The sequence below is a fragment of the Lasiosphaeria miniovina genome (assembly GCF_030549165.1).
Source record: "Lasiosphaeria miniovina strain SMH2392-1A chromosome Unknown B0T26scaffold_2, whole genome shotgun sequence".
Lineage (NCBI taxonomy): Eukaryota > Fungi > Ascomycota > Sordariomycetes > Sordariales > Lasiosphaeriaceae > Lasiosphaeria > Lasiosphaeria miniovina.
The window spans coordinates 2905085-2930421 of record NW_026848221.1 but is presented as its reverse complement, the minus strand read 5'-3'; the positions used below and the strand labels follow the sequence as shown (position 1 = coordinate 2930421).

At 54.8% G+C, this 25337-nt stretch overlaps 7 protein-coding genes across 7 annotated transcripts; 4 read left to right on the top strand and 3 right to left on the bottom strand.

The window, feature by feature from the left end:
* Window positions 1–7550: 7550 nt before the first annotated feature.
* On the bottom strand, window positions 7551–8189 carry B0T26DRAFT_695083 (uncharacterized protein). Its single transcript, XM_060441275.1, has one exon. It carries the CDS (start codon window positions 7871–7873, stop codon window positions 7646–7648), a length of 228 nt encoding a protein of 75 aa, XP_060300438.1. The 5' UTR covers window positions 7874–8189; the 3' UTR covers window positions 7551–7645.
* Window positions 8190–9051: 862 nt separating this feature from the next.
* On the top strand, window positions 9052–10007 carry B0T26DRAFT_140404 (uncharacterized protein). Its single transcript, XM_060433396.1, has one exon. It carries the CDS (start codon window positions 9184–9186, stop codon window positions 9829–9831), a length of 648 nt encoding a protein of 215 aa, XP_060300437.1. The 5' UTR covers window positions 9052–9183; the 3' UTR covers window positions 9832–10007.
* A 176-nt stretch (window positions 10008–10183) lies between these two features.
* On the bottom strand, window positions 10184–12925 carry B0T26DRAFT_638275 (uncharacterized protein; the record flags this gene model as incomplete). The annotated part of the gene is made up of 4 exons (XM_060437020.1): window positions 10184–11001; window positions 11061–11172; window positions 11226–11957; window positions 12107–12925. The coding sequence occupies 4 exons, from the start codon at window positions 12923–12925 to the stop codon at window positions 10184–10186; spliced, it is 2481 nt and encodes an 826-aa protein (XP_060300436.1).
* A 2428-nt stretch (window positions 12926–15353) lies between these two features.
* Window positions 15354–16511, top strand: B0T26DRAFT_738244 (chalcone-flavanone isomerase-domain-containing protein; the record flags this gene model as incomplete). Its single annotated transcript, XM_060443567.1, has 1 exon — window positions 15354–16511. One exon carries the CDS (start codon window positions 15354–15356, stop codon window positions 16509–16511), a length of 1158 nt encoding a protein of 385 aa, XP_060300435.1.
* Window positions 16512–16751: 240 nt separating this feature from the next.
* On the bottom strand, window positions 16752–17243 carry B0T26DRAFT_747894 (thioredoxin-like protein; the record flags this gene model as incomplete). The annotated part of the gene is made up of 2 exons (XM_060444893.1): window positions 16752–17059; window positions 17192–17243. 2 exons carry the CDS (start codon window positions 17241–17243, stop codon window positions 16752–16754), a joined length of 360 nt encoding a protein of 119 aa, XP_060300434.1.
* Window positions 17244–18783: 1540 nt separating this feature from the next.
* Window positions 18784–20659, top strand: B0T26DRAFT_747893 (BAG domain-containing protein; the record flags this gene model as incomplete). Its single annotated transcript, XM_060444892.1, has 2 exons — window positions 18784–18803; window positions 19300–20659. 2 exons carry the CDS (start codon window positions 18784–18786, stop codon window positions 20657–20659), a joined length of 1380 nt encoding a protein of 459 aa, XP_060300433.1.
* Window positions 20660–21486: 827 nt separating this feature from the next.
* B0T26DRAFT_140263 (ribosomal protein L13 domain-containing protein) lies at window positions 21487–23022 on the top strand. Its single transcript, XM_060433395.1, has 5 exons — window positions 21487–21687; window positions 21853–21988; window positions 22171–22224; window positions 22281–22539; window positions 22613–23022. The coding sequence occupies exons 1-5, from the start codon at window positions 21667–21669 to the stop codon at window positions 22749–22751; spliced, it is 609 nt and encodes a 202-aa protein (XP_060300432.1). The 5' UTR covers window positions 21487–21666; the 3' UTR covers window positions 22752–23022.
* Window positions 23023–25337: the final 2315 nt, after the last annotated feature.

Here is a 25337-nt window from a genome sequence, read left to right as displayed (position 1 = left end):
TTCGGAAAAAGCAAACATGGGGCCGGCGCTCTATGGTCAAGCCTCGTCAACAGCCACAACCCAGCACGCTAGGGAGGGAGATAGCGGGCCTTTCGGCGCGGGGCCCTTGGCAACGAGAAAGTGACAGCCTGTCGGTCGGGACGCCGACAAGAATGGGTCGGCTGCGGCCACGGTCTACAGAAGCCCAATCCTGCGCCCAAAGCTGGCCCGACTTGTCTCACTTGCTCACTAGCTCGCATAGTAGAGCTTCGGGAGCCGGGCCGTCGAGGTATATGCTTTTCCCCGCGCTTGACCGACGCCAGTAAGCAGCGTCATTCTTCGGCGAAGAGAGGCTACCTAGTCGGCCAATCACACCCGCACATTTGTCTTTTGCGTGTGTCGCCGCGTGTGTCGCCACCTCGTGACGCAACGTCGCCGTAGCCGGCTGCCCGTCGTCCGCCCTTGCGCCTCGTCGCCGCCATATGGGTGTCTCCGACAACACCGTTGTCGCATTGAACTTTGTGTGATGGCCGGGGTCTGCGGGAGAATGGCATTGTTGTTTATCATCGCACAGTTCGTAGCTAGCTGGCAAGGAACTTGAACTTTCGATAGCCGGGATGTCCATGGAAGTGTGAGACGTAAGGGAGTTTGAGGACGCCCGCGATCCCGCGCCACATTGGAGTATCCATCGCGTAGCCCCCGCCGGCGACCTCCGAGATAATTATCCTGCGGAACCGCGCGTGGCCAGGACAGGGCATAGCAACCCACGTTCTTCTTTTAGCCACCGAGGCAGGCACTCTCTGCTTCCTGGGCGATCGACGAGTTCGACGAGGTGTCGGTGCACCGCATGGTCCGAAGAGCTCTTTGTGATCGCAAGCGACGTGGTGCGCTGCTCACTTGAGCGCTTGCACTCCCTCCACTAGAGAGAGTCTGAGAGACGGGATCAGGAGAAATGACGGGAACTGTAGGGAGAGGGAAAAACACAAGCGCCTCCTGTTCCGGAGATGTTGGTGGACTGGCACTGTTCAACCCCGCCTTGCCCGCAAAGCAACGAAGCTTCTCAGACTATCTAGCTCGCCGTCGCGGTATTCAATTGTTTCGCGCATACCACGCGTTAACATTGGCCACGGTATCGAAAGCGCAGCGACGGCTGTGATGCAACCGACAGGTACTGGGGATGGAACAATCGGAACCGTTGGGGGAAGAGTATTTCTCTAGCAGCCTGGACCAGTTGTGTCCGGGTTGGGCCTCGGCGGCGGTGCCATGTATTTACCTGCTGTCGGAGAGAGGGCAGGGCCTGTCTCGCATCCGACGATGGATTCACGTACTATCACGGCCGAGACGGACAAGAGCGCGTCTCTTCGAAGGCGATGCCGGCGTGTGTCGCTCTTGTTTTGGCGACAGCCGCGCACAAAGCTCGGATGGAAGACGACGCGTCGACCGGGATGACCGAAAGGGGGCAGGGGGCGGGACAGCACGCCTCGAATTCAGTGGAGGATCCCCGGTCGCCGGCAGGCGCGGAGTGGGAGGTCAGAGATCGAGATCAGTGAGAGAACAGGGAGGGGAGATTGTGAATCGAGGCTCGGGGGGCGACGGCTAGGCCGGGACGCGTGAGAAGCAGGTACTGACTGCTCCAGCTAGATCGCGTTCTTGCACAACCACGAATGGCCTAGAAACCGTCAGCTTGCGGGCTTCGAAGTCTTCTCGAGGCAAGCTGTGATGCACAGCGCATCTTCCGGGGTGGTAAACAGCGAGGCGAGGAACAATACCCGCGTCGGTCCGCGCGCGGCGGCGGCGAAACGGCAACCACAGGAGTCTTTGAGTTGTCTTAGGTAGGTAGAGAGGCCAGTGCAACGCTTGTAGGGTTGGATTTGAGTTGAGTGTCTTGGACTTGAGTTGAGTGTCTTGGATTTGAGTTGAGTGCCTTGGATTGGGAGATGGAAACGAGTTTTCTAGGTAGGTGGGTAGCTGTTGAGTCCTGGGTCGCGAGATGGCTTTGATGAAAAATAAGCGCCGGAAAAAAATCGCCTTGCTGTCCAAGGCTGAGTGAGTGGTAGCGCAATAGGCAGCAATCCTTCCCAGAATCGCGCATCAAAGCCGACCACATGCACGCCGTGCTATGCAGAATAACACCTCTTGGGCTTTCTCGGGTTTAGCACGCACGCCGCAGGTTCCGGGTTTCTTTTCGAAGACCAAGTCTTCCGTTTGCTGTTCTTTTTTTGCATTCTTCAGTATTTCAAGGCATCTAATTTACCGGCCCAGTGCACACCATCCGAGGCGGCTAGCTACCATGGAGGCGGTGTATATTACATATCCCCAATGTAGAACGGATAGGCGCCCCATTCATTCTGCCACCTGGCCCGGAGTCGTCTCCAAAAGTTGAGGGTTGCAGGAGCTACGAACTGGAGAGCAGAAACCCTGGGAGGGCGAGCCCAGAAGGGGGCCCGAGAGGCCGTGGGCGTGGGCGTGGGCGTGAGCGTCCATCCCCCCTTTCTCCAACTGTGACCCGAGGAGTCGGTAACATCAATTTCCCATTCTCGCGCAGCCCCCTACAGATAATGCAGGCCAAATTTGACCCAAGGTAGGTAGGTAAGGTAGGCATTCCCACGGCCCCCCAATTGGCAATTCGGGGTTCCGTAGATGATTTTTTTCTTAGTGTCGGGAGCGCCAACCACCGTTTTCCGTCACCACCTCGCCACCTCGGTCAAGACTAGCGTGGGAAAGACACATGCGCAACTCTTGCATGATTGCAGTGTCGTTTGTTCAGCCCTCTGCGAGCGTGAGTGCCCCCGCTCCCACGCCTGCAGTTGCAGCTGGATGCTGCGCAGAAAAAATGCGGCCGCGGCGTGGGCGGCCGTCTTTGCCGACCACGCGCATCTCTTGAAACCCGCCCGCTTCTTCTTGGTTCCCTCAGCGCTTAAGCAGCGAGTTTTGCTGTGTATTTAACTAGTACCAACGTCGTGCATGGCGTTTCGTTTGTTGGCAAGACGACTTGCTGCAGACGGACGCCATTTGACGTGGCTAGTGTGGGTGGTCAGTCGGTCTTGCGAGTCGCTCACTCGCTGCGAGGCGGATTGGATTCGGAAGTACCAATCGCTTCGTCTCCTTCAGAATGGAATACGCCTGTGAAGTGCCCTCACTGAGTGCGTGTAACTCGCCAGGCAGACGTGACGTGACGCACAGAGCACGGCACAAAGCACAGAGCACAGAACGCCAACCCTTTGCGCCGCTACCCCCTTTTGGCCGCCTCCCTGCTGAGTGAAAATTCTTCTTCTCGTCCATCCATCCATCATGATAATCCTGCCTGCCGGATGCCCCATGCCCACCGTACCTGGACTCTCATCCTTGGATGCTCCAGGGTCGAGTCTTGGCTCCCATCCCGACATTTCGACGGGTTGGATTTTCGAGCACTTGACAAGCGACTTCCAATCCGAGATTGGAGAGTGCAGCATGCCTTCGATACGCGTCTGTGTTACAGGTCGGAATTCTCCCCTTGGGCCGTCCTCTTCTTGAAGTTCTTAGCGGAATTGGGAGGCCCCATTCGATCGATTGCCCGGTTCACATGGCATGGCCAACTAACCCCATGGAACCCCCCTCCACTCACACACTCTCTCCAGTTCTCTCCTCTCCCCACACACTCTCTCCAGTTCTCTCCTCCCCCCACACACTCTCTCCAGTTCTCTCCTCCCCCCACACACCGCCGGCCCGTTCCCCGTTTCCCGTTCCTTCTATGGCGTTCCATGAGATGGGATCTACAGGGCTCACAGCTTGGGTGTCTTCCGCCGAACCTTGCCAGTTAGCCACCTGGCCGGTACCTTACCAGTTTAATCTAGCCGTACCGTCGTTGCTTCCCGTCGGATTGCCCTAAGATCGGCATACACTTGGCTCTAACCACCCAGACCGCCTCTCTTCGGTACCATGCTGCCGTACCTAGCCCGTTCGTCGAAGACTCTGATTCGTGTGATTCGAGTTATCACAAACCTCCACAAGCCCTCCGGGTGCCCTTTTTGTCATCCGGATGGTTTCCGGCTCGAGCTCATTTCTTCCTCTTGTTCTTCTTGCTTTTTCCTGTCCGAACCCGTGGACAAACGCATTTCGGGAGAGCCAACATCTCCCCCGGCTGGCCGGCCGGCGCTAGCGAATGCAGAGGCAGGAGCCCGGGGACAAACACAATGGCGATAGTCTCGCCTGTCTGCCGATCTAGATTATAGTCGGGAATAAATATAAATATTCCAGAATAGCCGCTCAGGTTCGGGCAGAGGAATTTGGCAACGCCCATCTGCACCGACCTCTTCTTCTGCCACAATGCCGAAAACCAAGACCCGCAAACACACAACTACGGAGCTAGTGGAGTCGGCGGTTGCCATGTGTATGTTGCTCGCCTGCACCTGCTGCACCTGCTGCCCCTGCACTTGCTTCGGCTTGGAACTGTCTAACATCCCGAAGCTCGCCCGGCCCAGCGCGGCCCCATCGACGAGCTGCTGGTCTTTATCGGGGCCTGGGCCGAGACTCCAGTCAGGGTACCTGACACTGACAGCGGAGATGGTAAGCAGCTTATCCAGAGCCCAGAGCCCTGCGGTCGCTGGGTGGCGGGTGCATTGATCAACGCTAATCTCCGAAGATCTGGTCCTGGGAGTCGGGACCGAAAAACCGCCCCTGGGCCTGAAGGAGTGGCTAGCCTGCCCTACCAGCTGCCAGGGCGCACACGGCCCAGTGTTTTGCCCCGAGTCCCTCCCGTGGACACATCTTCGAGTCCTGGGGGGGACTCAGGAGAGGTTCTGTGGCTGGCGGTGGATTAGGGGGGGAGGGGGGGAGGACGCGTGGACGGCGCTGACTGACAGGCACTGCCAGCCTGTTTCAGGGCAATCTTTCTTGGTTCTAAGTGATTAACAAAGGCCCGGATCACATCGGTATCGATACATAGCGGCTTTCTCCCGACAATGGAATTCTTTGGCGTGAAATTCTGTCCTGGCCAGGCCTCGGTGACTCACCAGCACGCGCTGAAGTACGAGGTGCATCATCAGTGGCCGTTCTCTGCTGATAGGCGTGCTCTGCCCAATAGCAGGTGCAGGCTCCCACACACCCAACACACCCTTTTCCCCCCCTCCTCTCCCAAAATGCTGGCTGAGCTACCTCGAGCTGCAGATGGGACAGACCTGTCATTCGTCAAGCGCGGTTTTGTCCATCCCGTCTGACCCGGCGCGTCAGCCCCCGCGCCGTGGCAGTAAAATTTCCATTCGCGTCGTCGCTCGCGTATTCACGTGCGAGGCGTTACGCTTCTACCTGGGCAGGGGGGGTGTCAAGACCTCGCCCGTGTCGAGCGGGCCCACGGCCCTGTGTAAGATGGTTTGGAGGGGAATACCATGTTGACGATTGCTTTTGACGATTGCTTTTGACGGTAGCTTTTGACGGTAGCTTTTGACGGTAGCTTTTGACGGTAGCTTATCTGCTTGGCTGCAGCAACGAGGACGGCCGTGTCCGTAAAACGACCTGTCGGGGAACTGGATGCCAGACCCGTCTGCGGTCAACTGCTAAAGCGACACTTGGTGCATCCGTCAGCCAAGGCCAAAGTCTGTCCTGAGCTCAGCCATCCCCCAACCAGTCGGTCACGCGTGGACTCGGAAACCAGCCCCGGGAATTAAGTGCTGCGTAGTAGTAGTAGGAGACCAAGCAAACACACCCGGACAGAGCAGTGTGTCTCACTGGTGTGGGTGCCGGCCTCGAGTTCTGCCTGGGTCCTGTACAATCCCTGTAATCATGTCTCAGTCCAACACAAGGTTCGTTTGTCAACCGGGCAACTTCACTTCCGCTGTGACTTACAGCAGTGCTAGGCTTTGGAGCGCACATCGGTATGAACCGAGCCCCCCAGCAAACAGTATGACGACCAGCCACCGTGCTTCAGGTACCTCTCCGAGAACCCGCCAGGACATTCCGGACCCACAGCACTCGGCCTCGGGCCGGCGCCGCACCCATAACAGCCAACCAGGCGTCTCCCTGTCCGCTCTGACCGCCCCTCATTGTCGCGTCAGCGTAAGCAGTGCAAGCCGTGGCGGTGACGCCACTGCTCTATTAGCGCGGCGTGATGGGGGCAGGAAGTACAAGGCGGGTCATCTGGATGCCCTCCATAGCGGCAGCCCACGCCACCGGAAGCAAGCCGGTCAGCTCGATAAATTCCCAATAATCCCGCTATCTTCTCCCCCTCTAACGCCACTGCAAACTCATGATAACTGCGGCTGGCCGAACCAACCCTGCCTCATCTGAGTAGAGGGGACATGTAGTACCACACCGAGCCAGCCGCTGCACGCCCTTCCGAACGCAGACCACCCAAATCAACACGCAAACACACAGACCCTCAATATGGAAAACAAGAAAAAGCAGACAGAATTTAACTGACACGACTGGAGCTGATCTCGACGTGTCCATGCATTGTTGCATCGGAGTTGACCGTCTCCGTGGCGGAAACAGATAGCTCAGCTTTCTCTTCCATCTTTTGTTGAGCGAGGCGCTCCCGCCCGAGATCCAGATCCATCCACCGTCTCCGCAAGAAAGGCTTGTTTGTCTGCATGATGCCATACCGGGACTCCTTCCGGCGAGAAGCCGGAGCCACTCACATTTTGAACGAGACAGAATTTTTGGTCAGGTGGTGTGGGAGGTGTCCTGCTCTGCGTGGACGACATTGCCGATCTTTTGAGACATCAAACCGCGTCGTTGTGGCCAGTCCGGACCCGAATGTGGCGGGCAGGACCGCCTGAAGCAGGGTGTGGGGGGGGGTGAAAGCGGTCAGCCTGAGTAAAGGGATGGCAGAGGTGCCAACACACCCGCCGCACCTTTCGGGGGCTAGATACAGCACCCGCCATGCGGCTAACAGTGAAATGTACTGGGACATAATGAAGAGCCATCCTGTGCAGCCAGACCATCCTGTGCAGCCAGACCATCCTGTGCAGCCAGACCATCCTATGCAGCCAGACATTCGGTGCGCTTTATGTGCCCTGGGCGAAAACTTTGATCTTGCATGGCCGTGGTAAGGTTCGTGAGCGGGCCGGTCTGACTCTGTCGGTGCCGTTCAATTGTTTTGACTTTTTGCTGTACCGCAGCAAATGCCTCTGTGGAAGTCCCTCCTTAAGGCAGCAAGTCTTGACGAAATAATACATGCATACGGGGACATCCTTTCACTGTCTCTTCGGCATGGCCTGCTATTCATTACCGGGGAAAGAATGAGAAAGTTCCCCCTAATTCCAGAGAAAATATGTCTTGGGGGCCAGCAGAGGGGCAGCAACAAGGACAGCAGTGCCCGAACCAACGACAGAGGCCCCTGGAGTCTGGGGGCAGCCGCCTCATACTGGCACAAGTTGTCCAGGTCCGTGTCCACTAGACTGAGCCTAGCAGAAGGACCGACAGGGAGAACTAGAGGCCGCCCTGATAGTGACAAGTGAAGAAAAGAAGCCAGAAACAAGAGCAAAGAGACCAGGATAGCCCACGGGCGTGTGTTGATCATCCTCTAATGATAAGAAGACTCTGTATTGGACAGAAAGTGTCGTATTTCAGCGGATGGGTAGGTGCTGAGCGTTGGCGGTTAGGGAGAGGGGCGGGCGGCCAATCAACTGCGCGCCCCCTATTCCGCAGTCAGCCCCCAGGCCTCACGCCCCCTACGCCGCGCGAGACTCCCTTACACGATATCAACGACAGGTAAACACCGTTCGTTGACGACTACAGGCCACATCGACCGTCCCTCTTGACTTTGGCCTCGACACAATCGATAACAAAAGCGGCAACATACGCCCCATGAACCACCCATAAAGACAGACAGAGACCACAGCGAGAAACGGGACAGGCTCTCCAACATCACTAATAGCAAAAAGCCCGGCGCTAAGACGTTCGACCAAAGACGTCGCATGCCCCTCAGCCAGGCGACCCCCAGGGCTTGCCGAGAACGCAACGGAGACAAGACCACAGCGGCACGCGCCGACCTAGCAGCACAGCTCCCGGCTAGCCCACCTGCCTGCCCTACTAGTACCCGCAGACCGATAGCGCCTAGGATAAAGGGGGCCGGAGAAACGATTTGGGGGATTTTGCGAACCCACCGGCAGCGAAGGGTTCCGAGCTGTGTTTCCGTCGGGTCTGGACAGGACAGGACAGGACAGGACAGGACAAGGCAGGACAGGACAAGACAGGACAGGACAAGACAAGACAGAAACAAGCAATACCATCGCAACTCACAGGCCTCGTGTCAGCGGTAAGCAGCTGTGCTGAAGTGCTCAGGGCCCTGACCGGCAGTTAAAATGCCCAGGTACAAAAGTGCCCAGGTGGCGGCGATCACGCCAGATCCGGCCGCAACATCCGACGAGCAAGGCCAACAAATAACCTCGAGCCCGTCTCGACATGGCATCCGCGTCCCCGAGCAGCGCCTATCTCCTAAAGCCTCTTCCGATCAGACGAACGAGATAGAACGAACGCCGCGGCCCTCGCATCCACCGACGCGCACGACATCATCTGCCCCGACACAGCACCCATTCATCCTGCTCAGTTCTGTTTTGTTGCCGCCCACTCCTCGCCTTGACACCAGCCAGGACCAACAAGAACACGGTAGCTAACGAGGACTTGCTGCTTCCGTCTATCTGTCTCTGTCTATCTGTCTCTGTCTATCTGTCTGTCTATCTGTCTCTGTCTCCGCAGATGAAGCCAGCCAGCCAGACAGACAGACACAGCCAGAGTCCAAGGGACCATCTTTTCCCTCCCCTCTGAAGAGTGAAACATTCCCCCTTTTTGGCCCAGGCATCTCACGAAATTTCATACTAGCGCAGTAATAACGGCACAATGCAAACAACACTTTTCTGCCACCGACAGCTGCCAGCCACCGGCTACGATATTACCGCAGCCTCCTCCCGATTCTCGCATACCGACCTACCTATACAACAAACGGGTCAGTGAAGATAACTCTCACGGGGCAATGGGGCAGAGGGGCCAGTACGAAAAGGGGCAAAAGCAAAAGGGGGTAAAGGGGGTAAAAGGGGTCGCTATTTCGCAGAACCATTCCTCACGAACAAGCGCCCGTCTCCGCACCTCATCAAACGACGCGCCAATCAAAGACTATAGAAGTCTTTATTGAAGCCAAAAGGTTCAGTTTCTCCAATATAAATAAATGCTTTCTACGGAATACTTGCGGATAAAACCCTTATAACATAGCACACATTCTTTGCCGGCTTCATGCGTCACCTACGGCAACCTGCAAGCATGTCACAAAAAGGGGCTGTGTTACGACTAGTCTTGGCAATGAAACCCCGCAGAGAAAAATTGCTGCCTTCTCTAAGGTTGAGCGTGGGCAGGGACAAGTACCCCTTACACCTTGCAGTTAACCTGACAAAAAAGTCAAAATATCAAGCCATATATAATGATCCCCGCCTGTTTCCCTTGTCACGACGCTTAAAATACTGCACAGGTCGTGCCGCCCGCCATGCTTCCCGCGATGGTTTCCTGCCGGCAACGAGAATCTTAATCAATCCAAGAGAGGGGAGGACCCTCCTCTCTAAAACGCCAGCACGCCCAAAAACCGAAGTTGAGAAATATTTCGAATACCCCGCAAAATATCTTTGGACGTTATGTCGAGTGCTGGTCGCTCGACTGCTGTCCCATAAAAATCCATACCGGTCCAAAACTCTTCCAAGCTGTCGCATCATCTCCGATAGCCCAGCGGCGGAAGCAACCATCGGACTAGCCGCCGAGGCAATTTCGTCTGTTATAAAGCAAGCATGCCAAAGCATTAAAACAGGCGGAATGGGCAGCAAAAGCAATAGGGTAAAATTATGGAACCCAAAAGCCGTGGCAAGGAGCAAAACTTCTCTTTCTCCAAAGTAGGGATAGAACTTCTGCACTCTGGGGACCTCCACGTCTCAACACATAAGGAGACACAAGTCACCTGACATTAGACCTCCGCTCGTTTCCGATGTTAGCGCATCCTTTGCGAGGTGACCCGGGATGTCTAGGTGGGATCGACGGGACCTCGGTGCGATGAAATCTTCTGCTTAGCAAGGACCAGAGTATCTGAACCATCTGGCGGCAAGCCTGCAGCTTTGGTAAACATGAGGAGCCCAAGAGTATGCGACGGCATTGATATGCGAAGGCGTGCCCCAAACAATTGTCGAACGAGGGCAATACGAACAAGCGCTTAAAAGTCTGTTTTCCCTTAGCCGCTCGCCCTTTCCACGCCTCACGGGCTTCCGGAATGGGGGCTTGGGGTCCCATTGAGGCGATCCCCATAGTCATCTTCGTCGCCCAGCGTAGTCGAAATATCTGCCATTGTCGCAGTCGACCGTCCATGGATAGGAGCAAAGCTGGCGCCGATGCCTAAATTGTGCCCAGCACTGGAAGCGTGCCGACTCCCAGCCGGATGCGCCCGAGAACTTGGGCTGCTCAGACCCGCCGTAGCCGCGGTACTGGCGATGGGAGTCCCGATACCAGCCAGACTGGTGCCAATGTCGCTACCCCGAGGGTCCCCATTCATGCTATCTTGCCCCGGAGAGAGAGCCTGGGAAAAGGCATGGATAAAGGCAGTTGGTTCATCCTGGAATCGAACCGGCTGCGGCACATAAGGTGGATGGCCGCCGACATAACCAAATGGGTTGCTGATTGAAGGTTGAATCTGCGATGGCAGGGTAGGTATTGGCGGCGGTATCGGAATGGCTCTTGGGGCGCCTGGTGGGATACCAAGGCCAGCGGTGTGAGGGTTAAGCAAAGGTTGTGTGTCTATTACCATCTCGCTTCCATCCTCAAGGCCATCATCGTCATCCACACCATCGACTTCTCCGTCATCAAACCCATTGTCCACGTTATGAAGATGGGGAGGAACAGGAGGCGGATTGACTGCGCCGGCGAAGTTTTGATGGTTTCGGGGATGGCCGGCCGGCTCGCCAGGCAGTGGAGCATGAAGTTCTGCGAATGATCGCTCCTGGTTCAGGTATTTGCGAAGGTTGACAACACCTAGACCCGAAAAGACACAGAAAACCTGTCGCTGGTGGTCCGTAAACTCTGAAGAAGCGTTAGTAAGAGAACCTATGCTAGTGTATTGGAATGACCGTCTAGCTCACCAGGTGGAGCATCGCGGCAAAATGCTTCAAGATCGTCCCTCAAGAATGCCTGGACTCCTGTCAAGCTGAGATGGGTAAGACGAGGGCAGGAGTTGAGAAGCCGCAGGATGCTCTGTACAGTTTTGTTAGCATACCTACGACCAAATGATAGGAACTTGTTCTTACCCGGAGAGTCAGGTTCGTGCAGTAGCTAAGGTGAACTCGCTCAAGACTACTATGGCTGCTGCTGTAGTGCTCCCCAGGAATAATATTGCCGTCGGCATCTCTGCGAGGCCGGGCGCGTTGGTTCGCCTTGGCAAGAGCATACACGCTTTCGTCGGTGATACTGGCGCACTTCACCAGCCCGATCCTCTTCAGCTTCGGCAGAGTCGCAAGTCGGGTGACAGACTCATCGGTCAAATGGAGGCAGCAACCTAGGTCAATATACCGAATTCTGTTGCACGATTGAACAAGGCGCTTCACTGCATCGTCCGTAATGTTCCCACAATGTCCGAGGTGGACGTAATGGAGGTTCTTGCCAAGCTTAGCGATCGCGTAGACAGCGGTGTCTGTAATGTTGCGGCACTTGGCCAATACGAGGTTGCGCAACCGTGGGGCGACATCGATGATCTTCTCAACCGCCCGATCTGTCAACCTCGCGCAGGAAGTGAGATCAAGAATGCGGAGATGTTCATAAGTCTTGTTCATCGGAAGCATGAGGAAAGCCGAATCGTCAATCAGTTCGCAGTTCGCGAGACGAAGTTCGCGAAGGGATTGTCCCTTGGACACGAGTGCTGTAATTGGTTCATTTCCCACGAGCCGGCATTGGTGAAGATCAATCTCGAGAAGGTTGGGGCAATGCTCGGCAAAGGCCATGACGGAGTTATCGTAAAGTTGACTGCAGTCGTTCAGCTTGAGCTGTTTCGTAAGGCATGTCAGTATGCATCGTCAAAGTGGCCAGACCAGGTTTTAAAGCCGGAAACCGGGCAATAGTACAGGCCGAGTAGGAACACCGCAGAATGGTAAAATGGCAGGGGAAAGCAGAAGGAGAAAATGATGCGACATACCCTCTTGATGAACCTGCAACTCCTGGCAAGCCTAATCATGCTCTCGTTGGAAACTCTGTTGCAGCCCGAGACGTTCAGACCCTGTAGCCTCCTGCAATTTTCGGCGATCGCATTGATAGAAGCTTCTGTGATTTGCTCGTCAAGCGACATGTCAAGAGCGAGAAGGTGGGTGTTGTTCTGCACAAGGGCTATTAAACCAGAATCGGTGAGGCCTCTGCACCCAGTCAAAGTCAGGCGCTCGACGCGAGTGCAAACGGCAAGAGGCATCACGCTCCCGTCGTTGACATTCTCGGCCAGAGATGCCAGGTTGAGCCGCTTGATGAAGTCGCGGTAGGAGAAGTAGGGGCTCTCCACGCCAAGGGTCTGGCAGATGGAGGCGTGCTTGTCCCATGTTGTGCAGGCTGGGCGGTGCCATAGGATATCCACCGCATTTCGAGCCCACCGCTTGCAGGTCAGCATCACATGTAGGATATCCGAAGAGGCGTTGAGCTTGGCGAACACGGCGATCAGGATTTCGTTAGGCAGGCGATTGACTGGAGGCAGGCACTCGTCGTCGCTGACTTGCATGTCTTGGAGGTTGGGTACGCCAAGCGAGGACTGCGAGTCGTTGGCGCCGAGAAAGAAGTCGGACTCTTCGTTGTCGGGAGGGGCAGGAGAGCTCGTCGAGGACGTCGATCGCGAATCCTCCTGAACCTGGACGGCCGTGTCGACGTCGACGTCGGCGTCGACATCGGCGTCAGCGCTGACGCTGGCATCGTCCCGAACTGCAGGTACGCCCCGGTCATCGGCGATAATGTCCAAAGAAGCGCGTTGTCTCATTGTTGCCGCAGAGTCTCCGTCTCCCGCGGCAAAGATGCGATGGGTGCAGGGGGATAGGTTGGACGGAGGAAGGGTGTTGATGAGGGGAGGAGGCTGTTGGAGTGGAGCGGGTGTTGGCGCCGAAATCCGTCGATTGTCATTAGCAGGGGTCAGCGGGCGGGCAGGCTGAGAGTGGTCCGAGCCCAAAATAGCCTTAAGGTGGATGGCGGGCGAGCGAGGGCTGGGACAGGGAAGGTGGGCAGCAATGGATGCTAAGCCAAGAGCCTGGCCGCTGGAGGCACGCCAACCGCCAAAACTAAGATGGCAGCCGCACGTCTAAGATGAGCAGTCGGCGGATGGAAAATAGTATGCGGAAAAGGCGACGGCTGTCCTAGCAGCTTGTGTTGTTGTTTTGCGAAAGGTTCTTAGGTTAGGTTTGTCAGGGCCGACTTGCGACAGCTTGGCCAGGCATGGGGGGATTTAGGAAGATGCAGTGGCCGAAACCTGGCTGGGGACAGGGCGAGACTGGGCTAGTGCGGCAACGCAACGGAGCCCACTGTTGAGTTGACTGAGGCGGTCGCACTCGTGGGTCACTTTGCTCGACCTTCCCCAGAGGCACCGTCAAATTTACTGATAGTGTGATATTGAAAGCCAGGCTGATTCTGACTGAGATTGTGTTCATCAAATCGGATCTGTGATAAATCCCTAACAGAATTATTCAGAATTATCTTTTCAACGGCCAGGAGCAGCCAACAGCCCCGCCAAACAATTGCATTCAGAGCCAGAGGCCCTCTGATCAGCTTGGGCAGGCAGGTGCTCAACTCTCCTTCCGAAATGTACTAAAACTCGAGCTTGTCACGAGCTTCCGCCGTAGCCCAAAAGCACGGGTCTCAACGGCTCCCGCATCTGCCGCCAACTTTGGCGCTAAATATTTTGTATTTGCAAAACTTTCTAGCCTCCCTTGCACAGGTTGACCCGTTGGCTAGGTGCTCAGGCTAGCAGAAGAAGAGCAGACCGAGATCGTCCTTATGGGTTTTGCTCTCAGGCCGACAATTAAGCTTGATCTGACGGCCAGCTTTGTGACAGACGTATGTACATAGGATGAGGCTGCCTGCACCACGAGGGCGAGCGATGCTTAAGGGCCAGCCTCGTGGCCATAATAATTTAAAGCATTAGATCAGAGGTAACATCAACAAAGGTCGGTAACATCAACACACAGTCCAAGATATCGCCCAAGGTATCGCTTTCCGTGCCGCTGGCCGCATTTCCTGTGCATGCGTACTGCGTAGTCTCCATCCCTGCCTAGGTCTATCCCATGACATGAACACTGTCATCCCGGTGATCCCGTGGCCATGGTCGCTATTGAAACGGATTGACTTTCTGCATTACAAGCCCGCGCTTTACGCTTCTAGTCTCAAGAATAACATAGTTCAGCTAGCGGGCACGAAATACGGACGTATGTCATCGACGTTCGCTGGTATAAAGGACCTTGGGTACTCCGCAGTCTACGGGAGACGATTTGACCCATGACTCTGTCTGAGTGTGCAGTCGATGGCGGATCCATTTGCATGCACGCTGTGGCGGCTTGCGGGTATTGCGCTTGTCACACTGCGGGCACCGTTTGAATCACGGCGCAGAACAGTGGCGACGTGAGAATTTACCTGCGGTCCGGCTGTCACTCTTGTGTCTTCACAGCAGGCACACATGTACGGAGTAGACGCCTCTTCCAATTCGACGAGCCCAAACTCCAAGAGTACAGCACCCGCAGGACAGCTTGTATGCAAGGCTATTCGTTCATGACGTGTGCGCTTCGGCGCTTAAGCGAATGTCTCTGCAGCCAGTGAGCATCGGAGCCTTGGTATGAACCCCGTGCCCCTCATCTGACCCTTTTTGGGAACATGGGACGCCACACCACCGGGTTCCTCACGGTGGAACGTGACCTCGTTGCTCTGTAGGAGCTTGATAATCAACAGAACAACAATGCAGATTAGTAGTGTCTGTTTCGATTACTGCTTCACATTATTAGAGGAGAATCGCTATGGGCAGGAAGTATAGAATAATGATTTCGAGTCTTATTAGTAACTAAACGAATCCTCCCCGGAACCGTGAATTCTTATTACGTAAGCAGTGACACCAGCCCAGCAGCGGGGTATCCAGATCGCAATTGAAATCGCATTTCCGAACTGCGGGTCGGTAGATTGTCGGCAATCGTTGGCAATGGAAAGCTGATGACGAATTTAGCACCCCGGCGGAGTGCCAGTGGCATGATGTAAACTCAACAATCGGCAAGAACAAGTCACCCGAAACCAGGCCGGATTGGCTTTCTTCGACAGAAGTGGGGAATCATTTGAGACTGCTGCATACCACAAGGTCAAGAAGGTCATGAGCAGCGGCGATAGTTAATCAGATAAACACCAATTATTCCGGTCGCTAGACAACGAACGCCGCCATGCTCCGACAACCAGCTCTCCGGCAGCTTCGCTTACCGAAAGCGTGCGAAACAATTCGAGCCCCTGTGCAGCGCCGAACGTTCCTCTCGCGTCGTCCCAACCAGTCCTCCGGCCGGGCCGTCGAGAACCTTGACCTGCGGCGGTTGTCCCAAAGTGCACATGACCATCATCGCAACCGTCGCCTTTTCTTGTGGTCAGGGACAATAGCAGGCATCGCTTCCTTTTGCTACACGGCCTACAAGATCAAGGAGGAGCTGAACAAGCCCGCCAACCTCGACTCCGGCCTGCCGTCCACAGATCCGCTCGTAAGGCCGGACGCGGCTGATCGCAAGGTAGTGTTGCACGACGAGGAAGGCCGCGAGATCGTGCCTACGGGCAACAGTACCGTTCCGTCGTTTCCGCGCACGATCTATTTGCCCTCTTATGCATCTCCCACCACAACAGCCGGCTTGTCTGCTTCGACGGTCGACACCGAGTATACCCTTGTCGGACTCGGCCTCCGCACCGTCACATTCATTGGAATCCAGGTCTATGTTGTTGGCTACTATGTCGCCACGCCCGACATCGCTGCTCTGCAGAGCGCGCTGACAAAGAAGGTCAACCCTATCGCTACGACGCTGGTACCCGGCGAGCGCGACGAGCTGCGCACCGCCCTCCTCGACCCAGCTGGGAGCGAGCAGGCCTGGGGCGAGTTGTTAGCCAATGGAGTACCGGCGCGGTCTGCGTTCCGGGTTGTGCCAGTCCGTGATACGGACTTTCACCACCTAAGGGACGGCTTCGTGCGTGCCATCCAAGCCAGAACCCAGTCACTCCCTGGGCAGGCGGCGCAGGACGAGGGATTCGGGGAGGCGATGCGGCAATTCCGCGCCGTCTTCAACCGCGGCAGCGTTCCTAAGCGCAAAGAACTCATTCTCCTCCGCGACGAGAACGGGAAGCTTAGCATCGCGTACGACGGCGGCGGGAGCAAGAAGGAGGGACGTCCGACTAGCAGCCGCCTGATTGGCGTCGTTGATGACGAGCGGCTATCGCGCGCGCTATGGCTCAACTACCTCGCAGGCAGCAAAGTCGCGAGCGAACCCGCGCGCCGGAGCATAGTGGAAGGCCTCATTGAGTTTGTGGAGAGGCCCGTCGGGACGGTTACCTCGCAAGTTGTGTAGAAAGTAGGTAAAGAGTTGTACTGATAAGAGTTGACTATGTAAAGCGCCTTTGACAGTTGTAACAGATAGATGTACATGAAGACCACGAAAGAAAAACGATAGACGCGGGTGAAGAGCACAACGTGTAAAAGTTGAGCACCCAAATGCTTTGCAAGCTAGGTGCACTGAATTGTGATTTGCGCGTGGCCAGTCGGGTATCCTCAAAGCTTTCTCGCCTCCACGCCGAAGAAAAAAAAACCCTCACTCCTCGTCCGAGCCGCTGCTGGCGCCCAGCTCGAAAGCGCCAGCCGCCCGGAGCAGCTCCTTAATGCTCTTTCCACCCTTGCCGTTGCGCACCACGGTCTCTAGGTCGGAGTTGCCGCCGATGTGTTGCTGGCCGATGAAGACGTTGGGAACGGTGCGCTGGCCGGTCAACTTGACGAGCGCGGCCTGGATCTCGTCGCCGTCGCTCTCCTCATTCAGTTCCAGGAGGCCGTACTTGGCGTCCAGGCCGTCGAGCACCCGCTTCGTGTTGGCGCAGTACGGGCAATATGACTTGCTAAATACCACTATTGCAGACAAAGGCGCTTTGCGTTAGCTTTATGTTCTTCCTCTTTCTTTTTTTGAGGGGGGAGTGGAGGGAAAGGGTGGGGCTTGGCGGCGGTCGTGGTGGAGGATGGTAGGAAAATGTGTTTACACACTGACGGCATTGTCGTCAATGAGCTGCTGAGCTTTCTTCTGTGCGGCGTCCATAGTAGCTGGTGTGGTTGATGAGAAGAGTCTGCGAAAGAAGAATGACATGGGGAAGGTGGTGACGTTGTGATACAGAGGAGGGAGTTGGAGGGGCAGGCGCCTTTTAAAGTTTGAAGCCGCACGGCAAACCGGTCGAGTGGCGTGGATGAAATGGAAGAGCCAGGATTGCGACATCAAGAGATTTGTCAACAAAAAGCCTCCTCTCTGGGGCCGGGCGGGTCCAGCCTGCCGCGGAAACGCAAAGACGGACACGGGTTACGCCCCGATGATTACTATATGAGTGCAGCACGCAGTGCAATAATGCAAATACGTGGGATGTTAATAGGCCTGGCGATTACTCAGAAGACTGTTCAAACCTGCTGAAGCAACCGGGATTTCCAATCCAAACTCGGTTTCTCGGTGTCTCGATACCTCGGCAGTCGACGAAAGCGGTAGATACCTTATGCCGCTTTGAGTTTGTGCGTATTAAAGATTGGAGATCCCAAACTTCGGGCTTTTGCAGCTCTAAATAGCGTCTTCGACATGATAGGCCAGAAGCACCAATGACGCAAAGATCCGACTGTGCCTTACAAATCCTTGCCAAGTGCGCCGAGGTAAAAGTTTATTTCCGTTCCTTGTCCGCATCGCGACCAACAGATATCGCGATGCCGAGGACGCGACTCAGTGAAGTCATAGCATTGCTTTAAATTGAAGAAAACTACCTCGGTCGATGGAAAGCGGTTTACGGGAATATGTTGCTGAAAGTCCAAACGGAACTGCTTTTGCTCATCCGATTTACAAATGGTTTACTGGATTTTACTGTAATTCCCGGTAATTCTCTTGCGCGATTTATGTTATTAACAACCTACTGGCTCCTTGTTTCGGGTCGAAATAGAACTTGGAACCCGGAGTAAGAACTCTCGGCATACAGTCTCAGGAAACCCCAAAGGATCGCGTGTTGCAACAGGAAATACTTGAATGTTCGATCTCTGAATGGTAGAAACAATGAGGGCCGATCTCAACCCAACTCGGAACTTATGCACTCTGGGAGGCTGTGCTGTCCGCCATCAAACCCAGCATGAGGTTATTCCAACTTCTCTCTGTTTGTAGGTAAATACTCCGTCCTATCCCCCAATAGCTTCGCAACCTAAAGCCTGCTATGGCTATCCGTTTGCCTCCCGTGGGGTTTTGAACCACCTTCAATTAAGCCAACAAAAAGATCGCCGCCATATGAATCCGTGGTACAACCTCAGCCAGTCGGTGAACTGAGTGGCCGAACCGCTAAACAAAATACGGCGATCTACGTTGGGCGTGGTGATTGAGCTCGTTCAAATGTGGTATGGATTGATCAAGGCGACACACAATCCAACATCAAAGACACAAACCCAAGTGCTGGTGAGGCTGTCGATGGTACCGAACTATCGCCTTATCTGATCCACGGGGTTTGGGTAGTTCAGGTCCCGCGGCTAGTTGCATCGATGGCAAAAATAAAACTTGAATGCCGCCAAACGATGTCGCGCTGGGTGTTTTCGCGGGCTGCCGCAGGTCCTCCAGTCCAGAAATGCCTGAAAAGATCCAGAGGTGGGGTAAGCGCAGGCATGGAGCCAGTCAGCGCTGCGTGCAGGGTTATCGGGCTAGGCCTTATAGAGTTCTCCTCCAGCGAACGTCCCAAGGGCTTTCATGGTTGCCATTTCGGAACCCTTGCAGGCCGGTTGCTGGAGCGCCACCCCAAAGCTACCATCCACACGGAATCGGGGACAGATATGGGCACCTCAGCAGCCTGAAGGACCCTTGAATTCTCCAAGGCGGTGATCGTCGTCAAATCACCATTTTTTTGATAAGCTGTGTCATATGGATGGGAAGAACAACTCGCCTGCGGCATCCACTGAGCGACGATACCCGCCTCGGTCAAACCATTGGCTTAGCAAACGTGTTCCCCGCCGACCAGCAGCAAGCCTGAATCTGCCACCGCCTTTGCATCGCTCCAGCAATCGCGGTCAATGATATAGCCCCGACCCCGAAGCCTTGCTCATCCTCTTTCTTTCCCTCTCGACAGGTCGACGACATTTTGTCGTAGGACCACCCCAAACGTCAAGGTGGCTTCCGGTTCGGGTTTTGGGGCATCGTCTGGTGCCTCGTTTGCGAATCTCACCGCATCGATCCTCAGGCTCCCGGCGACTCTGCAGCCCTTCTTGGACAGCGCCGTCGAACATCTGTCTGGTGCGACCGAGTATCTTCAGTCGGCGACCGGCGTCTCCCCGACCGTGCTCTACACCACAGCTGCCGGCGCACTGTTACTTCTCGGGGCCATTCCCGCCGTCACGGCACGAAACTCCCAAAAGAAGACCAAGAACACGCCAGGGAAGGGAGAAAAGATGTCTCGATATGGCTGGTCGACCCGCGCGGGTGGCCTATCGCCTTTCAACTCGGCCCTTGGTCAAGGAGACATTCCCGCTGTAACGGACGAAGATTACAGCTATATCACGTCAGAGGATCTCCAGAATCATGGCGTCGACAACCCCCCTTCCTACGAAAGCCATTATGCGCCCTCGTCCGACCGCTACGCTGGCCATGCCCATCCCCCAACGGCACCGCGTTATCAACCCGAGGACGACGTCATGTTGATCAAGCACAGAGGCATCACGTTTCCAGAGCATTTTCCAGCCTACTCGATTGGCGACGGAAAACTCTTGGTGGGCGATGTAAAGGTACGGGCCAAAATAATCTTGGATGTCCCCGACAGCCAGGCCAAAGGAATGCGCCTACTTTACAAGGGCCAGTTGCTTAGTGATCCAGACGCTCCCATCCGGGACTATGGCGTCAAGGATAACAGCGAAGTCGTGGTTGTTCTTGGGGAGGGCGGAACTGACAGTAGCGGTGAGAGCTCTCACAGCGAGGAGGTCGTCGTGGTAGGGCGGGATGGACGGGAAGACCACGGCGCCAGAAAGCCCGGAAAGAAGCGAAGAGGGCGACAGCCTGTCAACCATAGCCCCCGAGAGAGTGGGCCGAGTTTTAGCCTGGAGGTGCCGCGAGATGATGGGAGGAGACGCGCTCTGTCGAGAGTCCGAACGCAGTCCCCGAAACCAGCACCGGCACCGGAGCCACTGCCGGCGCCAGAGCCCGCCGTTGCGAGGTCCAGCGGAATCACCATCCCCGCCCCACCGGGAAGCGCAATGGACAAACTAAACCAGATCGCAAGCCGTTTCGACAAGGAACTACTCCCGCTTTGCAAGGAATTTATCGCAAACCCGCCCTCAGATCCAAAGAAACGAACAATGGAGCATCGGAAGCTGGCAGAAGTAATCATGCAGCAAGTCCTCCTAAAGCTTGACGAGGTCGAGACGGCAGGAGAGGAAGGAGCACGTCAAAGAAGAAAGGATCTAGTCAAGGAGGTTCAGGCCGACTTGAAGAGCATCGACGACGTTTCCAAAGCTTGAGCGGTTTCGGATGCCCTTCGTCCAACCCCTTCAAATTCGCTACCTGGTGACGGTCAAGGATGATTAAGTCAAAATCATCGCACATTTTCGCGTATTTGTAGGACCTAGGAATTTTCTCTTGATTCTGACTTGCATAGCAACTATTGGAGGCACGCACTGGGTTTCGCGGGAAGTTTCTTCGTTGTTTTCGGCCCAGCATTGGCGCGCATACATATATCATCGAGCACGCTGTGGTCACGGTAGGCGTGGACGGCTATTTGGTTGCATTGCCAGTTGGAGAGCCAGGAGTCAAAGAGTTTCCTCGTAACGATGGGATACGATTTGGAGTATGGGGTCTTGCATAGTGCATTAGTCGTCGTATATGCGCGCTGCGAGTGTAAGCATATACCTATAAGTAGGTAGAGAGCTTAGATAATGAGGTTTCTGATGGAGGATCTGGAGTACCTCAGTCTTCTCCCCGAACCTTGCGCATTTGATTGGGCAGCCCATTTTGTTCCAATTCGCAAGCGTGTCGAGGAAACACTCGCGCAAAGGCAAATTCCGCTCCAGGGCGGGCAGATTTTCTATCTAGTGGCATGGTTGTTCTACAAGGTCAACTTCACTGTCACAAGGGCAACAGCCAAACGAATTGCATTGCACTGACCCTATGCCAGCCAACGTCAGGTGCGGGCAGCGACTCGGAGTGACGGAAATGCCAAGCAAACGAGCATTGGTCAGTCAGCTGACCCCACCAATTGTAGGTCTAACCCTACCCCAAACCTGAGGCAGCAGGACCGCTCGCTTGCGGGCCTTCCCATCTCCCAGAACGGGCTAGTGCAATTCTCAGGACCTCGAGCACAAGGCCAATTTTCAGCACACACAAAAAAGTCGAGCCCGACCATCAACCATCGCGAGGGTAAGGAGCAGCCAACTTCGCTGCTAATCGATCAGCCGGAGTTCGACTGACTGATTCAACATTTTCCTCCTTTTCCTCCCCCTTCCTTTTCCCAGTTTACTCTGCCGAAAAGATGTCATCCTTTGAGTCAGTGGTACGTCTGCATCCCACACTTCTCTATCCCTAACGCCTCGCGCAATCGCGAGATCATGCACATTCGCGAATGACGACTATTGGGCGAAATCGACAATCGACTTCGCGATAGCACAATCGAAGACCGGGTCTGGAGAGCTGGGGAGCTAACATCTACTCGCAACAGGTCGTCATCGATGGCAAGGGCCATCTCCTCGGCCGCCTGGCCAGTATTGTCGCCAAGCAGCTCCTCAACGGCCAGAAGATCGTCGTCGTCCGCTGCGAGGCCCTGAACATCTCCGGCGAATTCTTCCGCGCGAAGCGTACGTTGCATCCTCAATTTATTCACCGACGACCTCGATATTTGTGTGCGCGTCCAAGGCAGGAGCCTGAATCCAGTGGAGGGATTAGAGGGGCGACTGTCTTTTTAGACCCCAGACAAATGCTGCGACGACGACTCGGAGGGGATTAGTGCGAGAACGATTTAGCTGACACTATGGTACAGTCAAGTATCATGCCTATCTGCGCAAGATGACCCGGTACAACCCGACCCGCGGTGGTGAGTCCGATATCCGACGATCTCCGATGCTGGTTAGTCAATGCTGACTGCCGCAGGCCCCTTCCACTTCCGCGCCCCGTCCCGGATTTTCTACAAGACCGTCCGCGGCATGATCCCCCACAAGACCGCTCGTGGCGCCGCTGCCCTTGAGAGACTCAAGGTCTTCGAGGGTGTCCCTCCCCCGTACGACAAGAAGAAGAAGATGGTGGTCCCCCAGGCTCTGCGTGTCCTGAGACTCCAGCCTGGTCGCAAGTACTGCACAGTTGGCCGGTTGAGCCACGAGGTTGGCTGGAAGTACCAGGATGTTGTTGCGAGGTACGTTTATTCGGGCTGCTCAATGTGTGGTGGGGACGAATTAAACGGCGTTGGAATACTAACTGTCTGGCAGACTAGAGGAGCGCCGCAAGGCGAAGGGCGCCGCATACTACGAGCGCAAGAAGCTCGCCGCGAGACAGCTCTCGGAGGCCAAGAAGAGTGCCAAGGTCGGCAAGAAGACTGTGCAGGCCCTCGAGGCCTTCGGCTACTAAAGAGGGTGGCCACCACACGACCCTCTGTCCTTTTTTGCGTTTTCACTCTAGATTGGCGCGGTTGTTCAGGGCATCATCAACTTCATTTGCGTGGAAGGCGGGGATAGGCAATGGCTATCTGACACACTTCGTGTCCCGGGCTCGGGACCTCATAAAATAAATGAGATCACAACCAATGGAGATGAGCAACGAAAGAAGGACAAAATACCCATTTGTCGGTCAAGCTTTGTGACAGTGCTGCGAGGTCTCTGTCATGATACAGGTATCCTGACATGCATGCCCATGCCTCGTCCATCTTATACCCTCGCCGTCTCATCCTATTACGATGAATTGAACGGCCATAATCACCCTACTTCTACCTTTCAGTCTTTTGTGATGATGATGGGCACCTCGCGTGGTACATGCTTCCTGCTCTGCATCTTGACCGCGACCGTGTCCTCCCGCGTTCCATCGTCGTATTTCCCTCTCGCCAACCCTTAACTGCCTGACCCGAGTTACACCTCGGTAACCTTTTCGCTGGGCCATATTTGCGTATTGCTTAATGGGGTCCAGTTGCGTCGCGTCATCTCCATGTCGTCACTCCGCACATAAGCAACCCCACCCATCCCAAATCGAGCCCAACATTGAGAAAATGCGTAGTGGATATTTACAGTACCCACGTGAGCGTCTTCCACTTGTCACAGAGGCAAAGTGGGTGGGTAACGAAGGGTACCTTCATCAGCCTATATGCATACCGTACAATCTCTTGAATAAGGACGATATCGGTGGGGCAAAATATTGGAAAACATCTTGATTAACCAATAGTGAGCAGCGCAGCCATAACCTTAAAGCACTCGGTGGCTTCTCGTTTGCGGCACTCTCTGTTGCCATTGGGTACTCGGGCAGTATTTTGCCCCACCGATATCTTCCTTATTCAAGAGATTATTCGGTAATCACGACCACCGACTTTTATGTGGAGAAAAGATCAAAACAAGCCCGAGGGAGAGAGAGAGAGAAGTCTTGAATTGCTGTTTCCAGACTAGAAATCTGATAGCGAAGTAGAAGATTATACCGTTAATTCGAGAATTAGAAAACACATCGCTTCATTGGTCAGAGAGCAGTGTTATGCAGCCATGGTCATGACACCGTCGACGATATAACTTTTTTTTTCCCTCCATCTATTTCAGAGCCTTGATATCTTGGTGAACATACAAGAGGATATTATGGTACCCAACATTTGCGTATACCTTGCGCTCATAAAGGACTTGCCAGCTATGCAAGTGGTCATTTTTTACCACTAATATTTCTCTTCAGATGGAATCTGCGACATCGCTTTAGCAAGAAAGGTTTAGGCACTGTGCTGGCGTACTGTCAAACAAGGCCTTCTACGGTCACGATCGACAGGCAACAACTCAAATAGAGTCTAATCACGCTAGTGTGACAGAGGTAGGTTCATCCGGTATTACATGCGCGTTCGATCCGGATGAATTGCATCTGCATTGCAACGACTGGGTTGTTGAGTCTTTTCATTCCTTGTATCCCAAAATACATTATGCCATAACTATTCGAAGTTAGAGAGTAAGCTTTTGAGAAAGAACTAGATTGTCAGTGGTTCTGCTAAAAGAATTTGACCACAAACTGATGAGACACATTTGGTGTGGTAACTACCCAAGCAAATAGTAGGCAATTAAGTCAACGCCTGGTTCCGATATTCGTCTCCAGTGAGTAAAGTTGGAATAAACAGGATCTAAAATTGTGAATAATGTTTACCCACTAGGTCTAAATCTAGTTGCTGGAGGTATCTAGCTACTATTTTCCTTCAACCTTGAACAAAACATGAGGAGCAAGCAACGCTGGGCTCTCGTCCTCTCGAGATAGTGACCATGACGAAAAAGTAACTTGTCCGGGGTGGGCATAGGGGTGCGGAAAGCCCAAGATCTAGCCCGGTAGCCAGAGAGCCGGATGGTTAGTGTCTCTACCAGGAGTCGAAGACATCAAATAGCTGGCTGCTGGCCACACCACAGAGTGAGATGAAACTGGATGTAAATGACGTGCAAGGTTGCAGGGAAGGGAACGGCGGATGAAGAAGCGGAGAAGAAGAAAGAGGGGGGTGGGGGTTTATACGATGTCAAGGTGTAGAGACTCTAAGGCCGACGAGGAAGGTGCGGTATCTGCCTCGATGTCATGTGGCGTGTTTTCTAGATCGGCGGCGGCTCTCAGCGGAAGGCGCGATTCAAATGCATCAACCGCACGTTTGAAGCGTCTAGGTGAGGGAGGCGATGCAACCACTGGCCCATCCCTAGTCGCGGCGCTTTGGATGCCCCTTCCAAGACAAGAGAACGACAGGAGTGGTGTAGAAAGGATGGAAGAGTGTGGGTAATTAAAAGGCGGCCGTCTTGTGCGGTCTCCCAAGGAGTCTTTATAGCGAGCTTAGCCGTACAGCGTCGGTCGTGCTCGCTTTGGTGGAGCCCCCCTCGCCTTGCCTCGCCTCACTCACTTCACAAATTCATGGAAGACACTTTTCCCATCTGCTCGCCCTGGCCACCACGATGTTTGAGAACACCGCGGCGCGGTGGACGGATGGTGTGGTTGACGACTGATATAACA